General features: G+C 40.4%; 2 protein-coding genes across 6 annotated transcripts in view; one reads left to right on the forward strand and one right to left on the reverse strand.

Moving 5' to 3' along the window:
- Positions 1 to 1987: 1987 nt before the first annotated feature.
- Positions 1988 to 5569, forward strand: LSM8 (LSM8 homolog, U6 small nuclear RNA associated). Its single transcript, XM_005519240.3, has 4 exons — positions 1988 to 2109; positions 2963 to 3003; positions 3556 to 3683; positions 5315 to 5569. The coding sequence occupies exons 1-4, from the start codon at positions 2079 to 2081 to the stop codon at positions 5403 to 5405; spliced, it is 291 nt and encodes a 96-aa protein (XP_005519297.1). The 5' UTR covers positions 1988 to 2078; the 3' UTR covers positions 5406 to 5569.
- A 10975-nt stretch (positions 5570 to 16544) lies between these two features.
- Positions 16545 to 23407, reverse strand: part of ANKRD26 (ankyrin repeat domain 26) — a 49000-nt gene continuing 42137 nt past the window's right edge. For all 5 annotated transcript variants that reach the window (XM_088055293.1, XM_014249063.2, XM_088055294.1 and 2 more), the window contains 2 exons: positions 19112 to 19157; positions 16545 to 18085 (listed from right to left, as the gene is read on the reverse strand). In XM_088055293.1, the coding sequence (XP_087911419.1) occupies positions 17964 to 18085; positions 19112 to 19157 (168 nt within the window). In that variant the 3' untranslated portion in view covers positions 16545 to 17963. The remainder of the gene's footprint in view (positions 18086 to 19111; positions 19158 to 23407) is intronic.

Consider the following 23407-nt stretch of genomic DNA (forward strand, 5'->3'; position numbering starts at 1 on the left):
AGGTGCCAGGGAACACCTTTTCTTTTTTCCTGGGTAATTTGCCTTAAAAAATTTAATTTTGCTTTCCCTGTGGCTGACATGGCTATAGTGTGCAAGAAGACAATTGGCATGCTAGGAGAATAAGCAATAGCATTCTCCTTTCCAGAAACTGTATTCCCTGCAGGAATTAAACCATGGGCTGGATACCAAGCCCTAGTTTGGACCTCTTTCCAACTTGTCTCTTTTCCTGCAATAAAAGTAAGTTGGACTAGTACTGACAGGGGTGATCTAAACTTGGAGGCTGGGAGGAGACACAGCCAGGACAGGTGACCCAAACTGACCAAAGGTATTTTCTGTACCATATGACATCATGCTCTGTACATAAAGCGGGGGGAAGGAGAAAGGGAGGATGTTTGGAGTGATGGCATTTGATTTTGCAAGTCACCATATAGGGCTCTGCTTTCCTGGAGATGGCTGAACAGCTGCCTGCTCATGGGAAGCATGGGGATGACTTAACTCCTTATTTTGCTTTGCTTGTGTACAAAGCTTTTGCTTTCCCTATTAAACTGTCTTTATCTTAACCCAAGTTTTTCCAAGCATTTATCCTTCCAAGTCCTTCCCCTATCCCACTGACTGGGAAATGAGCAAGCAGCTGTGTGGGACTTGGTGTGGAAGGTGCCTGTGTGGAAGGGCAGCAGTTAGGCCTCCTTCCTGCCCCCCTCACACTGGCAGCCCACAGGAAACCAAGGGAGCGTTACATGGCTCCTATACTATCAAGGCTCATATGAATTTACAGGTTGGAAGAGATCTTAAAGAGCATCTAATCCCAACCTTTTCTGCAATAGGCAAGGACACCTTCCAGTAGACCAGGCTGCTCAAGGCCTTACCCAACCTGACCTCGAACACTGCCACAGCTGGGGTACCCACAGCCTCTCTGGGGAACCTATTCCAGTATCTCACCACCCTCACAGTGAATAATTTCTTCCTAATATCTACCTTAAATTTCCCCTCTTTCAGTTTGTGCCCATTACCCATTGTCCTGTCACTACAGTTCCTCAAAAAGGGTCCCTCTCTGGCTTCCCTGTAGATCCCGTTTGGATACTGGAAGGTTGCTGTGAGGTGTCCATGCACCCTTCTCTTCTCTAGACTAAACATTCCCAACTGTCACCCTGTCTTCATAAGGAAGGTGCTCCAGACCTCCTATCAACTTTATGACCCTCCTCTGGACTTGTTCCAACAGTTCCATGTCTTCCTTCTGCTGGGAGAACCTGTGACACATGTAGGATCTCACAAGAGGAAAGGATGACAAGCAATTCTCTTGACCTGATGTCCACACTGCTTTTGATGCAGCCCAGGATATGTATGGTTGGCATTCTGGGCTGCAAGTGCATACTGCTGGGTCATGTTGAGTTTTCATCAACCATTACCCCCAGGTGTTTCTCCACAGGGATGCTCTCGATCACCTCTCCACTCAGCCTGTAGGTGTGTCTGGGATTGCCCCAACCCAGGTATAGGACCTTGCACTTGGCCTTGTTGAACTTCATGAGATTCGCATGGGATCATCTCTCAAGCCTATCCAGATCCCTCTGGATGGTATCCGTTCCCTCCATCCTGTCAATGGTACCACACAGCTTGGTGTCATCAGCAATTTTGATGAGAGTGAACTCAATCCCACTGTCCATGTCGCCAGTGCTGGCCCCAGTACTAGTCCCTGGAGGAATACCACTAGTCACTGGTCTCCACCAACCCCTTGACCCCAGCTCTTGGCCTGCTGCCACCGAGAAAAGAAACGCTACACGACGCAGCAGGACCCTGATGCCCGACCCTTGGCAGCCGGGAATGAACCTTCCCGCCTCCCGGGCGTCCCTGCGGGCGGTGCCATGTGCAGCGGAGGGGGCGCCACAGTCCCCCCGCGCGGCTCTCGCCGATCGCTCCTTGGTACGGCCCTCCCGCACCCCTTGCCGCTCCTTGCCCCCGGCGCATGCGCGCCCCCACACTCGCAGTCCTACTACAACCCCGAGCTGTGCACCCGCGCGCCGGGCTTTACGTCAGCGGCGCGCGCCGGACGTGGCGGCGCCCCGCGGTGAGACTCGGCCGCCATGACCTCCGCGCTGGAGAACTACATCAACCGTATCCTCGGCCGGGACTCGCGGCACGGGGGCGGCGGCACCGGCCTCCCCTCACGAGCGGGGCCCTCACGGTGGGCCTGGTCGGGGCAGCGCGGTTCTGGTACTTGGGCCCGTCCCCGTTGGCGGTGTAGGTTTCTTGTCACAGGAGATTGGGCTGGCAGGCCGGAGGTTACCTGGAGAACGGGGTCCCCTACAGCATCCAGTGCTGCCGAGCTGAGCTTTGCCCGTGATGAGCGAGATTCGCGGCGGGCCTGCTCCCTTAAAGGGCTGCTAACGTACGTTTAGATAGCAGCTTCGCATCACTTGGGAAGTTAGTTGGGGTTCTTGCAACCCTTTTGGTGCTAGTTTTATTTTGTGCTTCTTGTAACCCATGGCCATTTTAAGTTTTATTCACAAACAGTAAGACAATAACCCAGAATTAGTCAAGATGACGAATATACGATCAGTATATGAACTGGCATAATCAGATCTTCAGAAAAAAGGGATGCAGAATACTAGGCTCGATATCACCACTGCAGACCTGTGTTTTAAGGACTTGGAGTGTTTATGGAACTGTTGTTTCAGTTTTTGAGGCAGTGCAGTTAGTAATGGGAAGAGAGGTGAGCTCAAATCTTTATTCTGTTTTTAAGGCTTTTCATGTTTGTCTACAACTGCCCATGGTTGGGGAAGAGGAACTTTCAAGGAGATGTTAATGAAAAACACTATATTGTCAACGGTGCTGCTTTAAAAAAAGTGCTGATAGGCTTTTTAGACTCTGAATGGCTCATAAAACCTGTATTACATATGAACATTTTAGAAAATGTTAATGGTTTTATTTCAGATATGAAAATAAAATTTCCTTAATGAAATATCAGGTACTGTTGCAGTAATTACTTCTGATGGAAGAATGATTGTGGTAAGACTTATATTTTTTAACATTTTATTTTCTCCCATGAAGACTTTCCATCATACCTTAAGTGCCACAAAATCCTGTTGTTTTTGATTTATTTCTTTAAATAATCTAGTAAACACAAGGTAATCTCCTTCAAAGAGATAGCACTTAAAATTTCTTGTTAGGAATGGTTTTAGTATTGTTGACCACAAGAATCCAACTTCGCTGTTCTTTGTTTTATTTAATAATGTATTTAATTTCTGGAAACATCCATACAAAAAAACAGTGTAGAAATGGTAAAACTAGTTGTCTAGAGGAACATCATTGATAAAATGAAAAATTTACTTTTTTAATGCTTAAATTTATTGTGTGTTTTAGCATGAACACACAGTAATATGTGTACTTTTCTTGAATTGGTTATTGCTTTTAAAATTTCATTCTTTAGCTGTTTTGTTTAAGCCAAAGAATAAAATCTGAATAGAACATCTCTAGTAGCTTTATTTTGCCACTCTGTTTAAGAGGAAAAGACAGCAAAAAGGAAAAACGTTAAGGGCTTTTTCTTTGTGTTTTTTTCAGGGAACACTCAAAGGTTTTGATCAGACCATAAACTTGATTTTGGACGAAAGCCATGAACGAGTGTTCAGTTCTTCACAAGGAGTTGAGCAAGTAGTGCTGGGCTTATACATCGTAAGAGGTGATAATGTGTAAGTATAGCATGGTCTTGTTTAAATCTTTTCATACAACCTTTGTGTGTGTATGCACATGTGTTTGTGTGTATGTATATTTACATATCCATAATCTGTATAAATCTCGATAGCCTCAGACACCTTTCATCTTTGTGGGTAGCACTGAAAGTATTGTCAAAGCTGACTCACCATCCCTGAAGGTACTAAAAAGATGTGTAGAAGTGATACTTAGGGACATGGTTTAGTGGTGGACTTGGCAGTGTTAGGTTAATGGTTGGACTTGATCTTGCAGGTCTTTCCAAACAAATTACTGTGATTCTGTATTAAATAGCAAACATCTACACTTTTACAGAAGTGATTACATTGTAATGTTCAGATTGAAGATGATCTGACGGCTGGAGCTACAAGGGCAGGCTGAGAGATGATGAAGGAAGAGATAAGCACTAAAAAATGGGATAGAACTTGTGTGCAAGAAGTCAGCAATCTTGTATACAAAATTGATTTTCAACAATTTTTTGGAGTTTTTTTAGAGCAAATGTTCACAGAGAGCACTTTATAATCTGGAAAATCCTTGAAGGTTCTGACTTGACAGTGTAGCAAGTGTTGAAGCCAATGTAGTGACATGTCAAATGTGTGAGTTGGTATTTGATGTAAAATTCCCTTACAAAATGAGGGTAAAAGCTTATTGAGTGCAGAGAAAACTAACAGGTGTGCCAAACCCATGGGAGGGTTACAAGAGAAGTGGAAAGAAGGCCTGGTAAGTGGGCCAGCTAGGAAGATTACTATTGCAGCAGCATTCTGAAACTGATGGCAGAAGTAAGATAATTTTTTTATCACAGCTGGAAAAAGAGTATGTTGTAGTGACCAACACATGAGCCTGGATAAGAATTTTCATCTTCTAATTCTAATGGATACTTCCGTACAACAAAATGACAATGCTTAAATTGATATCTAGGTTAATCTAATTGATATTAGGTTAATCTAACCTAATTGAGAAAGTGGATCATTCTGAATACTTTCATCATTTTCAACTTAAACTTTTAAGAGAAAGTAATTTGACACATGTACAAAGGTGGGACTATGCATGTCACTCTATAAGTAGCTTTTCATTCAGATAATAAAAATGTGTATAAAAGAGCAAATAATTGTTTACTACTTCACTGTTTCATCATACAGTTGAAATGTATGATGAAAGACATCATCATACAGCCACATTACTCAAATATATTCAAAATATACTTCTATGAAATAAAATTTTTTGCTATCTTAATAAACTCAAACATATTTATTGCAAGTAATAATTCTGTATTCATGCAACTCTTCAAGATGCTGAAATTCAGCATCCTTATAGAAAGAAGTAAAAAGAATCAATAGCTAAGTAACAGTAACTTCAAAATAGGGGACTCTTAAGAAATATGGAAGCTGTTGAAAAATAAAAGGAAAGAAACAGTCATGGTACAAAGTACTTGGAGCATTCCAGTGTGCATCACTAGAAGCTTTCATGGAATAAGCAGCATCCATCAGAAGAAGTTGGTATAGTTCAACAGCAAGTAAGGGTTGTTAGAAGATAAAATTCAGCTTCTGTTTTAGAACTGTGTGATTTGATTTCAACAACAAATAAGCTGATTTTTTTAATTTTTTTTTTTCAGTGCTGTGATTGGTGAAATTGATGAAGAGACAGATTCAGCTCTTGACTTGGGAAATATTCGAGCAGAACCTTTAAACTCAGTTGTGCACTGAAAAGATAAAAATGCACGGGGACTTTGTAAATCTTTGGTTGTACAGACCTATTTAGCAATGTGGACAGCTTTTAAAAATTGTGTTTAATTTGTTTAGTCACTAATTTTTTACTATGAATATGTTGTAGTTTTGCATGTAAATTAAAGTTTCTACATTTTGCTAAAGATACTTTCATTGAATTTCTTTTGGGATTTCACACTGCATAATTTCACTGGTAAATGCAATCAGTATCAGTGATGGTCCTGATACTGTATATATATACATCTTGTTCTCAAAATAAGATCTCATTCCTAAAGGTAAACTGATGTTTTTCATGTTAACCCAGGATTATTTGAAGGTAGATGTGTAAGTCAGTTTAACCATCTCTAAACGTAGTTGTGGCTCTAAGTAGAAAACTGTTCTTTGTAAATCTTTCTGTGTATGTGTGTAGTGTAGAAAGGAAGAATGTTAAAAGCTTTCGCAGTCAAATTAATGACTTAATACACATAATACTTAATGCACATAATACTTTTTTTTTTTATGGTGTCAGACTTTGTTGTTGCCCAAGACTACTGGAGGTGCAGGAGTTTGTAATGCCTTAATCCTTGCAGACAAATTGGAGAAACAGACTTTTGAGCAGGAACAAAAAACCCAAAGGCACTCATTTGTTTGAAGCCCATTAAATTCCAGACCAACTTGTTCTCTATCTTCACCTTTTCAGCAGCTGTCGTGTTGCTCAAAATTAGGGTAAGATCTACAGAAACAGAATTGTTTGTTTGCTAATGTGTAACTGTTGTCTTAGAATATAGTTTAGAAGACACAGAAGTACTTTAGGTAGGTAAAGTATTTATTTTGAAAGAAATTTGCCTTAATATTGAATATAAGGATCCCATGTAACAATGATCACATAAAGACCTCTTACACATCAGCCACAGCTAAGCGAAGTGGGACAAGCTCTGCAGTATAGTGTGAGGCCACATCACCATGAAATCAGTACTCTTGAACAAAGCTGTTTCTGTTACTCTCCAGTGTCCCAGAGGTCCAGTATTTTTCCCCTGTATATAGGTGCACTGTCAAAGCAAACAAAAAAGGAATTTTAATGTGTATATTAGGGGGTTATGTACTGATTTTAATTTTAATATTAAGTGGGTATTTTTCATTGCAAGTTCACTATTTGGAAACCAAATATATTGAAGTGAAAACATTTGTTCTCCATAAAATGTGTCTCAATTCTTGTGAATTCTTCAAGCTTCCACCTTGTTTTCTAAGATTGTTCTTGGTGGAGCATGTGAAACCCAGCAAACCTTTTTTTATCTTTATCCATCTTGTGATCTAGTAATGTGTTGTGTTCTGTCCATATTTCTGGGAACTGCTTAGCAGACATTGAGTAAGTCAAATTAGGGTTTTCCTGTGATTACCAGAAGTTAGTACTAACTCTGGCTATAATTCATTATATGAAGAGAATCAGTTTCATTAAACAGTCAACAAAAAAGCCTTTTTGCTACTGAAATGCTGATACCTGCACAAGAGAAAGGACAATATAGGAACTGAATTGTACTGAAAAAGTGGATTATTAAATTAGGTATTTTAGAGCTTAGCAAAAAATGCAGAGGCAAAGAGTGGAGTCAGGATGAGCAGATTTTTAGTGCACTACTTATTGTTGGATGTATTAGGATAGTTATAGTTGAAACACATGGATTGAATACTTCTAGAAGCACTGGAAAAAATACGGAAATATGTTGTCTTATCATTGAGAAGTTAGGTTTGGAGATTAAACATGGAATGCTAATGCATATGGAGATCACCTACCTCAAACACATCATGTGCAATTCAACTCCTTGGTCCTGTCCTTGCTTGAGGATTTAAAATACAAGCTACTGGTGTGAGTTGAAACTGTTTTCTCTGAGCTTGAAGTGCTGATCTCAGATGCAAAGCTGTGGAACAATGACAGTGAAATTGGTCAGTAAAATCAAAGGACTGAGTAGATGAGAATTCCAGTTGTTGAAGCTGGAAAACCTGGATCTGGGATGTGATAGTTTCACTGAGTAAGGTGTTTAAAACACAGACTGCTAACCCTGTCTTTTTTTCCATCAAGTGGGTGACCTCAGTTGCATTTTCTTTTCTGAGCCTGTGTGTGTAGGGTGGTGGAGAGCTACAGCTTCAAGAAAATGTGTCTGACAGGCTGACCTAAACCTAGGGCATTCTCCAGGTGATGAGTAAGAAAGATAAATGCCCTTTTAGAAAAGGATCCTGATAAAAACTTGTGCAAAGCCCAAATGAGTTGATGATACGTGGTTGATTGTAAAATTGACTGTTCTGCAATGGGATAGGCAAAGGATGGCCAGCTCAGGTCTGCTTGGGGTTGTCTCCACCTCTGCCAAGATGGAGCCTGCTCAGAAGCAAAGCTCTGTCTAAAACCTTAAAATTGACACCGTGGAGGTTGCTTACCTTCATGCTTAGCAGCAATGTAAGGCTTTTCAGAGCTGTGATTTTTTTGGCTTATGCTAATGTTTTGTTTCAGTTTCTGCTCCAACATTTCTTTCAGTTTGGTCTCACTGGCTTTGGTCTGGATTTGACCAAAGCCTCTTCTGGATATAATGGTGGAAGTATCAAAGCCAGCAGACTAGTCAGAAGGGATTTCTTGAAATAAAATCTAGGACTTCATAATTATTTTAAAAATTGTAAGATGAAATTAAAGCTTTGTAAACTTTCAGGGACTCTAAGCTACAGTGGCTAACTAGGTACCTGTAAATATATGGTGTAGAGAAATCACTCAGTAAAACAGTATTTAATGCATAAAGTTGAATTACAACCAGTCTGAAAGAGTATTTTCGTTGAATCAAACCTATAGCACAGTCTAGGCTGAAAAACAGATCAGCAATGTGAGTAATGTATGTCATTGTTTTCATAAATGAATAAAGATAGGAAAAATCTGTGTGATTGAAACCACAAAGTGGACATAGAGTGATGGCCTAGTATTAGTGATTCTGAAGAAAGCTAGAGTGTTAGTCTCCAGAGGATGAGTAGGGTGGAAGCTCAGCACATGTAAAGCCTGTGTATGTCTTCATGCCAAGGGAGCTCTGCAGTCAGTGTTGCAAGTGCATTGAAGATGGTAAAAAGGTACAACAGAGGAAGTAAAGTAGTGCTGAACTTTTGAGAGGAAAACTTTACATCTTCAGATGCTGAAGATGTGGGAAAGAGGACTGTATAGAATGAGAAAAGAACACAACAGATAATAGTTCTGTGTTGAGCAGGGGTATGTCAATCGCTATGTGCCGGCTGGCTGGGTTGAAGGTTCTCTCCTGTTTAACACTGATTGCAGAGATGTAGCAAAGCAAATTTCTCGTGGGAGATAAGCAGATAAGTAAGTCTGAAAAAAGTTTTTGCTTTATTCTTCCTGGAGAGAAAATAAGAGTAACTCTCTTTTTGGGGCTGAAGGTGCTCCCTATGAGTTCTGACTGCTGCTGCCTTATGATTGTCAGCTGGTTCCATGGGGGTAGATGAAGAGCCCTGCTGAGATCACAAATAACTTTTTCCTGAAACTGTCTTTCTGCAATGAGCCTAGATTAAAGATTCACTAATATAAATAACAGGTGATATTCAATAAAATCCAGTGAGTCCCTGCAGAGTAATAAATATACTATGCAAAAATGAGAAGGGCAGAGAAAGGTGATACTAAGGCCAAAAGGAAGTAATGCTGAATTGAAGGTAATTGTCATATGCCATTAAATTTCCTGCATTTTCATAGGTTGGTCACTTCCTCCTTTTGTTTGGTTAATAGAGATCTTGGAGTGAAAGGACACCTCTTGACTAGTAGTGGAAAATAATTCTTCCAGTGAAATGAATGACCTGGTTTATAAAGAGATTAAGTAAATTAATTTGGTGTGCATGAAAAGCACAGAAACTATCTTCTGTGGTCCAAGGGCAATTTCTCTAATTGCAATCCACATTAAGTACCTCCATATCCCTTTCACATACTTGCAGTCTTAAGTACTTCAAATATTGTGTGGCTTACAAGCAGGTTACTGGCTGTACTACATTGAAAGAACGTGGACTGTTTTGAGGATGTAATCCAACAGTGGACAATTTCTGTACAACTTGACCTTTGCTATCAACTATAGCCTGTTGTCCTTAGCCCTGGAGGTAGTGTTTATTCTTGAGTCCATTTTATAAGTAAACAGCTGAGATACACATCAAACACTCAGTGCTAGAACTGAAGATAAAGTGCAGGTTGATGGTGTTTATCTCATGATCATTGCCATGCTACTTTCATAGCAAATGTACCAGATCTCTGTGCCTGAGTAGGTGTTTTGTACCCATGGCAGCATAATTCCACCAATTAGCCTCTGCTGCATGCTGCTGCACTCTGCTAAGAATTTTATTCTGCACATTAATACAGAAATTATCCTTAAACACCAGGGTTGTCTCTCCATGCATTGGTATGAAAGGATTTAATTTATTCCATTTGTCATAGTTAACATGACAAATACAAGGTCATGTGCTGTTGCTCCTTTAGGAATTAGATTACAATTACAGTAGCCAGAAAAACTGTCTTATCAATTAGTTTTAGCTTCTCTGATGCTTAAATAATAAGGCATTTTTATTTAATAATAATAATTATAACTTCAAGTATCAGCTATTCATGGACAAGTAACTGTGAAACACAGATGTGCCAGAAGTTCAAGATTCTTGAGGTGAGAGAGGGAAAACTTGTACCAGACCTAGGTTAAAAGTACAATGACAGAAGATAGTAAAGAACCAGGTATTTGTTCTGGAAATCCTGTTCCTGATAGCCTCTCTCAGCGTGCTGTATTTTGCCTTAGGGTCCTTTTCAGGTGCTTTTCTTTCTGTAATTTTTACAATAATGGCAGAAATGCTGAAATTTCTTACATCAGTAGCATTTTCCCTGAAGGAATTAAAAGCTCCACTGACGCAAGTGAAAATCAAAGCTGAAAACACAATAGTATTCAGACTTTTGCCAAAATCTGCTTGGTAGCCCTAAGAGCAGGACTTATATACTTGGTAATGTTCCTTCCTGAAGCCTTGCAACACGTTCCAGGAGCTCTGGAACTCACTTGGAACAATGTGCTGCTGCCGTTCAGCCTTACATCTGTAACTGTGCTGCTGGATGCCAAAAAATTTCACTGAGTGCTCAACTTCTTTCCTGCTACTTGCACTTTTAGATGAAAGGCTTTCATTACTTTAGGGAGGACAAGCACATGGGCATGTACTGCTTTTGTCTGCTCAAACCTCTTTAATGGCTTTCCTGCCATCTTGTTTTATACTCTAGGTTTATTTTATCTTTAGTGTTGAATCCAGCAGTGGATCACAGTGCTCTGTGTAGAAATGGGAATGGTTTATTCAGGTGGAGAAATTAAAAAAGCTGGATCTGAAGTACTCTAATGTATAAAAAATAGAAATAACTAGGATGGAAATCTGTTGAATATGAACAAAGTTGGGCTTTACAGCTGTGGTCATTGTAGCGAAATTCTCTTAAACACAGATACACCTCTATAAATATATATACATATATATATTACCTGTATAAATCATTCATCTTATAAGAAATACTGAGAAATTGTAAGAAAACATTTTCTACTCAGAAATATTTTAAGGCACTGGAATTTTATATGGAAGCTTCCTATCCTAAAATGTTACTTTTTAATTATGGTTATTGCTTTGTATTTTTGTGCTTAAATTTTTGGTAATTCACACTTGTGTAATTTTCAGACTGAAACTCTGTTTATGATGCAGATGGAAACCTGTATGCACATAAATGCTGCCATCTTTCTGCAAACTGGCCCGAGCTGCTGGTGGTGTATGGCTGGGATCTGCAGCATTCACACTGATGAACATGTGTGGGATGTAGAGCCCGTGGATTCAGGGACAGGTTGTCAAGCTTGTATTCAAAGCATCGTGTATGCAAAAGACCAGAAAAAAACATGCAGCAATAAAACCCCTAGCTATCTAGAACCGTTTCAAATTTGGTTTGTAGCATTTCCAATTAATAAAAGCATTTTTTGCCAACTGCCACCTAAGTACCACCTCATCTCTATACCATTTCATGCATACAGACCAAATGTACAGGAGCTCCATTTTGCACCGAGTTACAAGACTGAACAGAAGCCAAGGCAGGAAGTGATTATGGCTAAGGAGCTGATGCTGATTGAAAATGTGTGATGCTGTGGAGGAAATATCAGACAATAGGACCTCAGTCAGTTTGGAAACAGATTTAAAAACCAGCACATTAGGATGTAAACAGTCAATAGGACTGGGGCCAGCCTTTCTCCTAACAATGAGATCATTAGCAGTAGGAGCGTGCAGAATGATTTCCATGATTAAAGTGCAAGTGCAAAATCCATGAACGTGTGTGCTCATCAATGCTGAACGGAAACAGCCTTCTTGCTTTTTGCCATGTTTCTTCTATGGGTTGTCCTAACTCATCCTGGATACAAGAGTCAGGCGTAAGTGCAGTTTAAATCTAGGAAGTACAAATGGTCAAGGACTTGGAAAAGAAAGGCTTAAGGTTATTTTGTGTAACTATAACGTAGGATCACTCTCGGGAATTGCACTTCTGATTCTCAAGACACCTTCTGTGAAAAGTCGTCAGCTCACATTCAATTAAAATTGTTAGGTTCCAAGTAGAAACAGACTCTGATAAGAAATGGAACAGAGCGATTTTTATAATTTAAGTGATGATCATTACATGGGTGAAGGGGACAGCTTCCTGATTTGTCTAGAGACTAGTTTAACTTCTTGCATCATTTATAATATCCATCAAAGTAATTTTGAGTTTTATGCTGCAACTTTTAATTTCACCATTTTACAGAAGTCCAGCCAATGCAGAAAGCAGTAAGAAAGAAAAACATGAATATGTTTGTATGTATCCATTTCATTTATGGATAAGACATGTACAGTGTTTTATAACTACACTGTATGTGTCAATAGTTTTGAGTTTGGTTCTAATTATGCTTTTTCTGAGTTTCAACAGCTAAGTGCAGATGGCAGCAAAATGGTCCTTAGCTAAAAGGGAATTACCAGGTTACCCTACTGTTAATGCCACTCTTCAACACACAAGTGTGCCTGAGCGATGCCCTCCATTGTCTTGGGCCTTTAAGCAGCTGAGCATTAGTTCTGAAAGTACTGAAGTTTCAGTGCTCTCTGCCATGGGCCACCTGAGCCTTAGTAACTTAATGAAGCAAGATACTTCTAAGATGACAAAGCTTCTACTACAGCACCAAAAAAGGCCTAATCAGTGAAGATAATCTAGACAAAGAGAAGTACAGGTGAGTTACAAAAGCCAGTGAGCAATTTCTTTTTCCTGCACTTCTGGTACATATCTGTTTGTTCCTGACTGCATGCCCAGAACATTGACACATCTTGTCTTCTATGTTCAAAATGAAAGTTGTTTTTTCTCACAGTGACTTAGGTCCCAGATGGCAAAATGAAGCTGCAGGATTTTGTTTAAAAATAAAGTTGGAAAGCAATAGAGTAATTTAGAAAAGGAGATTAAATTCAGCCTGTGTTTAAAGTAGCTTCTTCTTTGCCCAAAAAAATTATGGGTAAACATTAAACCCTCTCCCCCAAATATGTCCTTTTCTTAATGGAAGAAGGCTTGGCTTCACTGCGAATACCAAGAAATTAACCAGGTTTTGAAACCCAGCTTCTTCAAAATATTAGTGCATTCCCAGGCTACAGCTCTGCAACTCTTGAGAATTAGAAGACAGCATAAAACAATTTGAGTAAATACAAAGACATTTTGTTGAGTAGGTTGGTTGAAGAATTGTGTGGAAAAGAGAGCTTAAATGTGCCCATGTCATCCAGAATTTCATAGTAAGTAATTTTTGCTGTACCTACCTAGTGAAAGGACTGTTAGCTTTGTACTATGTTACTTTTCCCTTGATGTGCTAAAACTCTGTCAGCCTGATCCCATTTCACGAAAAGCCATTCCAGAGGAGAATTTGAGTTGGATGGTAACTGTGTATCCATTTCTGCAAATTTGAATGTAGTTGTATGCACAGGATTTTGGTAATACAACTGGAGGTAAAAGGTGACTTTTCTCTAAGGCTGCAACAGTCAGCACTTCAGTGGCAAGAAGGGTACTAACAGCTGTGTTCATGTAGGCATCACAAGTGTTTATAAATGTGAATGAGGAATTTTTTTGTTTACAGAGATGCCTAGATCTCCATTTTACATAGAGATGCTGTTATAGATGTCTAGTAATAGGCCACTGAGGTAGGAAGAGATTTTTTACTCTGTTTCTACAGTTAAAAAGAAATTATGAGAAGACAAAAAATGAAAATTGTTCTTGTCATTTGCAAAACACAGCTGTGCTCATAATGCCTTACATGGTCCAACTTAAATTAAGCATGGACTGTGCTCCTTGCTTGTGGAAGTCACTGTCTTTGTGCCAATAGCAGTAATTAAGTAAAAGTAATAATTAATGATCAATAACTCATCACAGGCAATAAATAGTAGAATGGTCAGCTATTCAGTAACTTCAACCCAAGTACTGCTTAAGCTTAGGGGAGTTTTGGGATAAAGAATATTGTCATGTAATGTGGTAGCACACCATTTTCAGGGTGTTGTTTTCAACAAAGACCAAGAATCAGCCATCCACTTTTGAGAAGCTTTTTCACTGCTGAACAAGAAAACAAACAAATCACCTTTCAAGTTAATGAGCTGACTAGACTTTCCCTTACTGATATGCTAGGTGTTAACACTGGCTTTTAGTTTGCTTTGTCCAGCAGACAACCTTCACTTCTCACCAAAAGCCAGCAGTAAAGAAGCATTTACCACTGGCTTTTCCAGGCAAAGGGAACTTGTAGCTTGTTTGGGTTTATTAACAGGTGATTTATCTCTATATCCAGGTAAGGGCAGTGAGAGGTACCTCTAAGGTAAAGAGAAGATGAAAAGAGTTGGTCAGTATGCTGACAGGATACCAGAATTATATTCTCTCTGCAAAGCATTAAAGAGGCAGTTGGAACTGCAGAGGTCAGTGAATTGTAAGCAGATCCTGGATATTTTAGAGGTCAAGGTTCACTTAGTGGATATGTGAGATAGCACTATTCAAACTGCCTTTAATCAATTGTTCAAGCCACTATTCTGCTAACAAATAGCAATGAGAAACTAATTATCTTTTGTGGCCACAATTCAGGGCAATATTTTGAAGACTGGAAAACCCAGAAAACTTCTTACATCATTTGTTGTGAGGAAAAAGCAACTGATACAATGAGATTTTCTGAAACAGAATTATATATTCTATACAATTGTAATACAAATTCTAGTAATTGTCTTGCAGACAGTGATCTGCAAGGGTTTCTAAAATATTTTAGCAAAGAAATTAAGAAACACTGTTGCTTTCTCTTTAGGAAAGTGATCAGAAAGTTCCAAAAATTAAATGTCACTGTTACAGTGCAAGCTAAAGAAAGCATTACTAAAGTAAAGACATGTCCTCTGTCCACTGAATTACTCACATAATCATAGAAGGCTACCAGAGTGGCATGGCACTGTCCCCTTCACAGACCTGTGCCAACTCCTCCCCATCACATTTTTGTCCCTAACATTTTCAGATAAGGCATTCCAGGAGAATGTACTCCATCACCTTCCCAGGCAGTGAGATGAGGCTGACTGGCCTGTTCCCCAGCTCCTGTGTCTTGTCCTTCTTGAAGATGGGGCAGATATTTCCTGTCTTCCAGGTTGTCAGCAGCCTCCCCTGACTACCTTGGCTCCTCTCAGGTCACCAGGCATCCTCACTGGGGCACTGGAGATGGACCTTCAAGAGAAGGTGTGGATTTCTCCTTAGCCCTATGCCCCCCTGTCTACACTGACTTTCTCTTCAGCTGCTCCACCAGCCAAACAACAGCATGCAGCCTGCTACAAACACACTTAAAAACATTTCCTTGTTTGTCCCGACGATAAGCAAAACTTTCTGGGTGGAGAGACACTACAGTGCCCCAAAAGCAGGTTGGAGAAATTTCCTAACACTTTTTCAGGCTACATCTGGGTCAGCTCCCCACAGGCTCCAGACTGGTAGGATGTGCCTGTCTTTCATGGCTGCCAGAAGCTCACTCAGTGCCTTGGCCTTCTGCACAGATCCCAAAGAGGATTCCTCTAAAATGCCTGAAGAGTCTGGGAAACTGTAATTAGTACTAGAGCTCAGCTCGAGCCCATGATTTTGACATGACTGTGCTTCAAGTCCCTTGGAGGAAAGGGACATATTTGGCTGACCCCTGGCTGTTAAGATCTGACCTGTTATTAAAACTATTAAAGAGAAGCCTCTGTCTGACTAAAGGTGCAAGTGAGACCATATGCCAAAGGCAATAGTACAGATTTTTATTTAACAGTAAATGTGAGGTAGAGAGAGGTAGGAAAAAGTGGAGGGAGAGAGGGAGAGAAGGGAGAAAGAGAGACTGAGAAACAGAATAAACTGTTTGAAATATCAGATATATCACCCCATAGGTTCCAATGACAGCCTGTTGGTTGTCTTTTGTCATCTCGGTGGTTGCAGTCCTGTTGATGTGGTGGCTGCAGGCTGTATCCATCAAGTGGGGAGGAAGGAGTCCACAAAACACCATGGGGTTTATATTTTGCTGAGGCTAGGTGGAAACACCTCCTGAAATTCCCCTGGATGATGTATTACTGGATCATGGGACATTCCATGAGTCATTGACACCTTCTAAGATACTGCAGCTGTCTCTTACCCAGTACAGCTCAATCAATCACAGCCCATGAGCCAAGATGAACACCTTCATCCTATTACCACAGGATACTTCAGAGGGGAGTTCTCACAGCTGTGCCATTATGTAAGGGAAGATATTGGCATAGTAAGAAAGACTAGTCCACTTTGCAGGATTTGCCTCTTACTGGCCTCTTCCCTTATCTGGAAACCCAGTTTGTAGCCTCAGGTGTGCACACCACCTGCACTGGGGAGGCCACTCTGTGCATCACTAGCCAAGCACACAGCTGATGGTCCGAGCCAGTCCAGTCTCTTGCAGCACCTGGGCAGTCACTGCAAATGATCAGGTGTTTTGAGTCACTCATCTGTAGCAGGCCAGTCTCTAAGGACAGGCAAGGTGCATTGAGAGCTCTGGAGAGTTCTATGAGCAAGGAAGGGGTGAAAAGCAGTGTCAAGAAGGGGAACAATAAAACAAAGCCATGTTCTAGATTGCAAAATTTATTAAATCTCCAGTTCAATTAAATACAGTGTAATAGCTTCACAAAAATGTATTCATATAAAAAAGGAAAAGTGTCACAGCAGCATTTAATGCTTTTCTCACTATCTGTTAAGTCCTTAAAACAGTGGGTAAAACCCTAAAATTCTTTCGGTCTTGATTCATCTCAGTACAATCATTCTTACTTTTCCAAAACTGGGACTTTGTTCTATACTCTTCTGGTGACTTTTGCAGATGGGAAATGACAACTCATATCATAATTAAGAACTGGTAACTCCCTGATATAGGTAAACCTGCTTATATGGTTACTATCAATTTTCCACCACATCTGGGCTACAGACACCATTATCATCAGCTGCTAAGAGCAACAAAAAGACTGGGTATCCTATCACACAAGTTTTGGAGAGTACTGAGGAAATTTGATAGTATTAATGTTTCTTTTTCCCCTCTCCCACTGGAAGTGTTTTCAGGTGTACCACAAGTGTTTAAGCAAGAGCTGCAAAAGTCTGAAGCTGCAGCACTTTTAAATAAAGAAACAAACACCAATACCATGAGAAATAATGAGTTTGAATAGCCCTCGTGATATTTGAGTGTATTGAGACAGTGACTGATCATGAGGCCAGGTTGCCCATGGAGGCTCTGGAGTCTCCATTTCTGAAGTAATTCAAAAACCAACAAAGATCTGGGAAGCTAGCTAAAGGTGGTCCTCCAGGAACAGGAGGGATGGAACAAATAGCCTCCAGAAGTCCCTTCCAACCTCACTCATTCTGTGATACAAAATAAAAATACCAAAAAGACCATGTAACAAGTCTTGGCACTACTGCACACTCACAGTAATTTTAAATCTACGTCACATAAAGTGACAACAATGTTAAGTGCTCTTTTCTCCAGCTTGAACACCACTATACATTAATTAACAAATTGAATCACTGCATCACTGCATAAATTTAGTCACTGCATCAGGACTGAAACACTGGGCTCAAAGCACATCAAATGATGTCCTGAGCACCGAAATAACACTGAAGAACTTAAAAACACATTGAGTGAAAGGATTAAAGAGAACAAAGGTAACACTTTTGGTAAAACACAGAACATGAGTGGAGCAACATAACACAGCTACTGTAAGAGGAAACATAGACAGTTTTGTCAAGCTCAAGAATGCAGATCAGTCAATCTGCTGGTCAGGAAAAACAGATGTGGGTCTTACTGTGAGTGCAAAAGAAGCCAGCTATGCAGAAAAAAAACCCAATAGATGAGTGCACTGTGCTTGACATCCAATTAAAAGACTTCAGAGTTTATATTTAGACTGCAATGAACAAGTATTCACATCTGAAGCAGGGAGAAGGGAAACCATAGATGTCCTATAAAAGCAAAAATTGTCTATGGTCTTTCCACAACATTTCATTCAAATCATGTAATTTTTGGTTAAAACATCACGGTATTCCTCTATTGCTCTGCAAAGGGGATCCTGATCCACATGAAGGTTTTTTGAAGATCCAGCACATCCAGTTTCAAGTTCAGCAGTGGCTGGGGAGAAATGACACAAGATTCCATATGTTACTTTTACATCAGACAGGGAGAAATAAGGCCCTGTAAGAACATTTTACATAAATCAAGAGTCTGCAAACCTGACCAAGACTTTAAAATTTCCAAGGACACCTAACAAGAGCTGGGCACAAAGGAAGAAACACATTGTGTGCACATGTGCATATCAGTCAACTGCATTTCTAAAGCTAGTGACATTCTGGAGGCTACACACGACTCCAGTGGCCCTCAACAGTGCTTCTTAACACAGCCCCTGCAGAGCTCTTCAACCTCAAGTCTTTGCTTTCCTTCAGTGTTCAAAGCTGTGCTTTATTGGAATTCTGCAACTACACAGCTACAGTCCCTGCAAAGCAGTGACTCTGGAGGACCAACTATCATGAAGCAGGTGGATTTCCTCTTCTGGCCTCAAATTGTAGAGTGTGTTTTATGCTCCACGTTGCAAGCATTGAACTCATTGAACTCAAGCTTGCCTAAACAGTAATGAATGATCTCTCCCTAAAGAGATGTTGTCTTTTATCCCTGATCGTGTTCTTCTTACTTATTCAAAACAGGACTGCAACACCTGAGCTACAAAGACAAGCCATGAATCATAGCAAGAAAAATCAAGATCTAACAGTAGGAACATGTATGGTATAGTTTAGTACTGAATGCAGTCCATGTACATGGAAGGAAGGAGTGGCTGAAGTCTGTAAAGAACTATAAAAATATGAGGGCTTCTTTGATATTTTTGCTGCTAGTGAAGGGCAACTTCGTCTTAAACCAAGTGTTTCTGTGTGGGGCAGTGGGTGAATTTTCTTTTTGCTTGTCTTTTTCTAGCCAAGTGCGTAACATTCTATGCAATATTTTGGGAAGCAGGAATTTTTTCCCTTCAAGTCTAAACTGGAGAGCTAGCAGGAAAAAATCTCTGTGCTTAGCAGGGGAAGTCAAAAATAAAGGCTTGAAAGCTGTTGAGACTTAGAAGCAGTCACCTTTTTCCTTAATAACACTCCTAATGTAATGACACATTACCTTCTTTCAGTTCCTTAGTGATTTTTTCATCCAGTTCCTGTCGTACCTAGAATGATACGTCAAATACACGGTTAAGACATAGTATGACCCAAATGTAACTGCTCAAAGTCCTACAACATTCTTATACCCCACAGACAATGTGATAAAACCTAAGAAACATCATCCCAAATGGAGATGATGGCCTGTGATGGCCAAGAAGATGCCGAAGGCCTTGGACCACATGAGCTATGTGGAAAGGCTGAGAGAGCTGTGACTGTTTCTTTCCACGAGCAGTGAAAGCTCCTTGTCTGTGTGTATTAACTACCAGGTGGGTGGAGTAACAGAGATGGAGCCAAACTCTTCTCAGTGGTGCCAAAAGAACAACTCCCCCCAAGCCTCAAGTGTTTTTCAAATGTGGACAGTAAAATCCTGGAGAAAAGGGACCCCTCCAGAAAATGAAATGAGACATGGGTAGTGGAAGGAAGCAGGAAATCTAAAGCCTAGAGCAAAAGATGGCCTAAAGCAACACTAATCCTAAGCAACACTCTAGTAGTTGAGGTGACAGAAGAAACCACTTTCCCCAGTTTACGAAGCCTTCAGAATGACCAGAAGGTCCACAGGACCCTCTGCAATGGGATGTGCAGATGAATCAGGAGAAGAAAAAGGTCTTGTTTGCCCCTCATTTATTCCAGTAACCTTTTTGTGGTTCTCATCCCTGCCCAAGGAAAGAGAAATAGGTGGAAATAAAGCCAACACATGGATTTCTCTGAAAAGGAATGAAAAGGCCTTTGAATGAAAATACTCCTTTGAGGACTCTGACAGTGTCCCCACTGTTCTCCTGGCCCCCAACCCTCTGGAGAAGGCATCACTGCTGACTAGCCCAAACCTCCTGGGCAGGCACCTCTCACTGCTTAGCTCTTCAGGCAGTAACATACTGGGTGACTTGCAGCAGTCACCATCTCTGTCATTCTGGTTCAGGAAGTGATGTTGACTTTCTGCTTACCCAGGGAGCTTCTTGAGCACAGGGTAAGTTGGATCCTCTAAGACTCCATGAGATGATACTCAGGGTCTAGGAGCTCAACTTTAGAGCAGTACTGCTACTCCACACACAACTGCTGTTGCTACCCAGAACTTTTTGACTGTAAGAACAGGCAAGGGCAGTCAAGAGCCTTCTCCTCTAGTTTAACCAAGTTCCATTAGAAGAGATGAAATCCATACATACGGTGCCATCTTACAGAAGTGGAACTACCACAGAAGCCATAACTTCACAAATACATAAAGCACAGAAGTACTCGGCAGCAGTCACTCTTTCACTCAGGGAAACCAGCAACTTCAAAGTATTTCCAGCGTTAGGCCAATGTGAATGCATCAGCGAGTTTGAATCAAAACCTAACAGCATAAACTGACAAAACATTTGCAGTAGCACCCAAGGTTAAATAGTACAGGCTACAAACCTTGTCACATATCTGGCTGCAGAGAAGAGAGAGAAGATTTTTTGTTAAGGAGCTGAGGAAGAAAGAAAAAGAGCCTTAAGTTCAAAGGTCTTCAGTGAGACACATGAACGTGGCCTACATGTACATGAGGCAAGGAAAAAAGCTCACAATAGAAAGACCACTGAAATTACAAGAGGGCAGTTGGAAAATGAAATCAGAAGGGAAACAGAAGTTGAGAGAGCACAGGGAGCTGACATTCCCTTTCTCACATTATGTAGGGAAACTGATTTCATAAATCCACCAATTCACACTGGCTGCAGCTAGCAGAGTTCGCTATTCTTTTCCATGTCAAGATACCCACATTCATTTGCAGCAGCCTTTGGCACAGCTGTTAGGATGGAAGGTTGTCAGTTTGTAAATATAACAAGTCCCAAAATCTGCTTGCAATACTTGCAGCAGACAGACATTCCCAGCTTTAGGCTATGCACTAAGGCTTCATCTTCCATATTCTGGTACACAGACCACTAACAGTACTTCCTATTTATGACTGTGAAAGGGAAGACCACGTCTTAAGACTTTCCTGAACACACTGAACATTGAGGTACTTGAGGATACAGATGATGCCATGACAGTCTCCATTGTTCCCTAATTGATAATTTCAGGAAGACTTATCACAATAGAATGTGCATCTCAATTTAATATGAGAGAGGATAAATTCACAGCAAGAAATCTGAGTCCCAGAGACCTGCCTTCTGCTTTGATTGAGAGAAATCTGGTATGCTGGGATTTCCATCTTTCTCTTAAGAAAACGTGGTTGAAATGGTAAGAAATAGGTAAGTTTTCTGTGTGTACAGCAGTTGTTTGACTCACCCTTATTCAAGGTAGAAAACTTCAGAGTTTGATACGGTATTAGAGTTCAAAGGGAATCCTAAGAAGACAAACTGTATAGTGAGAGTGAATTATCCTTAGCTCCTCTGGTGACAACAAACTAAAAGTCTCCATAGGTTGTGATCAACAGCAGAGAGAGCTTCAGGGGACTAAGTCCTACCAACAAAACTGCACTAGGAAGGAAAAATGTTAGTATAGAAGAAAGGCTCAAAATAAGAAGCAAATTCCCTCTGGACGTCAGTAATTGAAGACTGGGAAAATGTCATACATAATTGTTCAACAGCTTCCTTGAGAGTATGCTCAAAGCTGTGGGACACACATGCTTTGGAAGAAAACTCTATGGGCGCTGTTGAAGTCAGGACACCAAGAGGGAACAGTATCACCATTCTCAGACCTAATGCAGACTTGTATTGCAATCAGCTCAAATGTTTTTTCACAAGTGGATTTGGAAGCATTTCTCACAAAACATAGAAGAGGCCTATATATAGCAGTTTGAAATGTATTTACAATGCATGTGTATTTATTAGCAGTTGTAGAAAACAATGAGCCACAAAATGGCCTGGATAAATATTTAACTTCTGTAATTAAATTTCCCTACTTAAGGGAAGGCAGAAAGCATGTGGAGGTTTTATCTATCTTGATAATGACAAAACTTTGAGATTGTCAGAGATTCCAGTATCTTCAGGAAAATGAATATGGAAAGCACTACCTGAAAACTGTTGCTGTAATTGAATTTGAAGAAGCACTGAGTACTCTCACTTTCTTTCCTTTTGCTGCCTGTCTTCCTCATTCTTCTCCAAAAAAGGCACAACTGTTAAACCTTTTCTTTTAACCTAGGGCAGCTTTTTTTGCCTAGAAGAGGAATGGTTTCCTCTTTTGCCTTTTTCTTAATATCTTGCTCCCATCTCTCTGTCCTTTCTTTTCCTCTCTTGTTCTGTGCTTCTTACTCCCCCTGGTTGCCTCTTTATTTCCCTTTCACAGCTGGCCCCTGAATTTTCCTTCCTTTCTAGTGCTTGTAGACAGAATAGCCCCTGCAGATGATACAGTACTAATGACCTCATGAGTTCTTCCAGTCATGTCTGTCTGTCCACCTCCCTGTCCTCAAAAGAGTGTTCACAGCTACAGAGAGTTCATCTCTGTAACTGTAAAACTAAGCATTTCCTATGCTGCCTTGGCCCCCTTTGTTGTGGCTTTCTGTGTGTAAAACAGCTGCTCTATGTAGACACATGGTTTAAACGGGTTATTTCCAAAGAAGGGGAACCACCAAACTGAGATGGACTTAAAAGTGAACACATACTTGTCACATTCCCTCGACAAGAGAATACAATGACTCAACAGAGAAGCTTGGCCATGCCTCAATCCCATGGTCTCCCACTGATTGCAACTATTAGTATGGGTTTTCATGGTATAATGGTCAGTGTTCTGTAAGGGATATGCAATCACACTGACTGCTAATTACAGGGCTTACTTGCACCAGAGGTATTGCAGAGGTTGCAGTATTGTTGCAAAATCAGAAAGCTCTGGAAACTTGCCAAAGAGTAGGTAATTCTACTGTTTCATGAAATGACACATGGCAGCAACTACAAGAACAAATGTCTCCTGTATGTAGTATATTTTCTGCAGTGAAGTGTAAGAGCGAGGTTATGCCATCCCATTCATATCACCCTATTTTTGAAGCATGCTTTTGTTGGTATTAGCTTATTAAAGCAAGTTCTGTGAAGAAACTACTGGAGTGAAGATCAAGAAAGAAGAAAAAGGTGTCTCAGATGTCTGATTTGATTTGTCACTCAATGTGATGTTAGCCACTTTAAACAGGTTAGTCAAACCATACATTGGAATTTCATGTTGAGCTTAGCTGGGAACTCCCTTTGCCACTATTCCTTGTCATAGTTTCTCTTGTAAAAGAATGTAATGACAGAGTTCACTGCTTTGACTTAAATACTTTATGGCCTTTGACACTCTTGAAAATTTTACAACCCTGATAACTGAAAGTCTT

The sequence above is a fragment of the Pseudopodoces humilis genome, chromosome 5 (assembly GCF_049639895.1).
Source record: "Pseudopodoces humilis isolate 2021_Gansu_Grassland_sample_001 chromosome 5, ASM4963989v1, whole genome shotgun sequence".
NCBI classification, from domain to species: Eukaryota; Metazoa; Chordata; class Aves; order Passeriformes; family Paridae; genus Pseudopodoces; species Pseudopodoces humilis.

Coding starts and splice junctions, on each gene's coding strand:
- LSM8 (XM_005519240.3), top strand. CDS start 2,079: ATGACCTCCGCGCTGGAGAACTACATCAACC. Junction 3,004..3,555: donor CTGATGGAAGAATGATTGTG/GTAAGACTTATA, acceptor TGTTTTTTTCAG/GGAACACTCAAAGGTTTTGA. Junction 3,684..5,314: donor ATCGTAAGAGGTGATAATGT/GTAAGTATAGCA, acceptor TTTTTTTTTCAG/TGCTGTGATTGGTGAAATTG.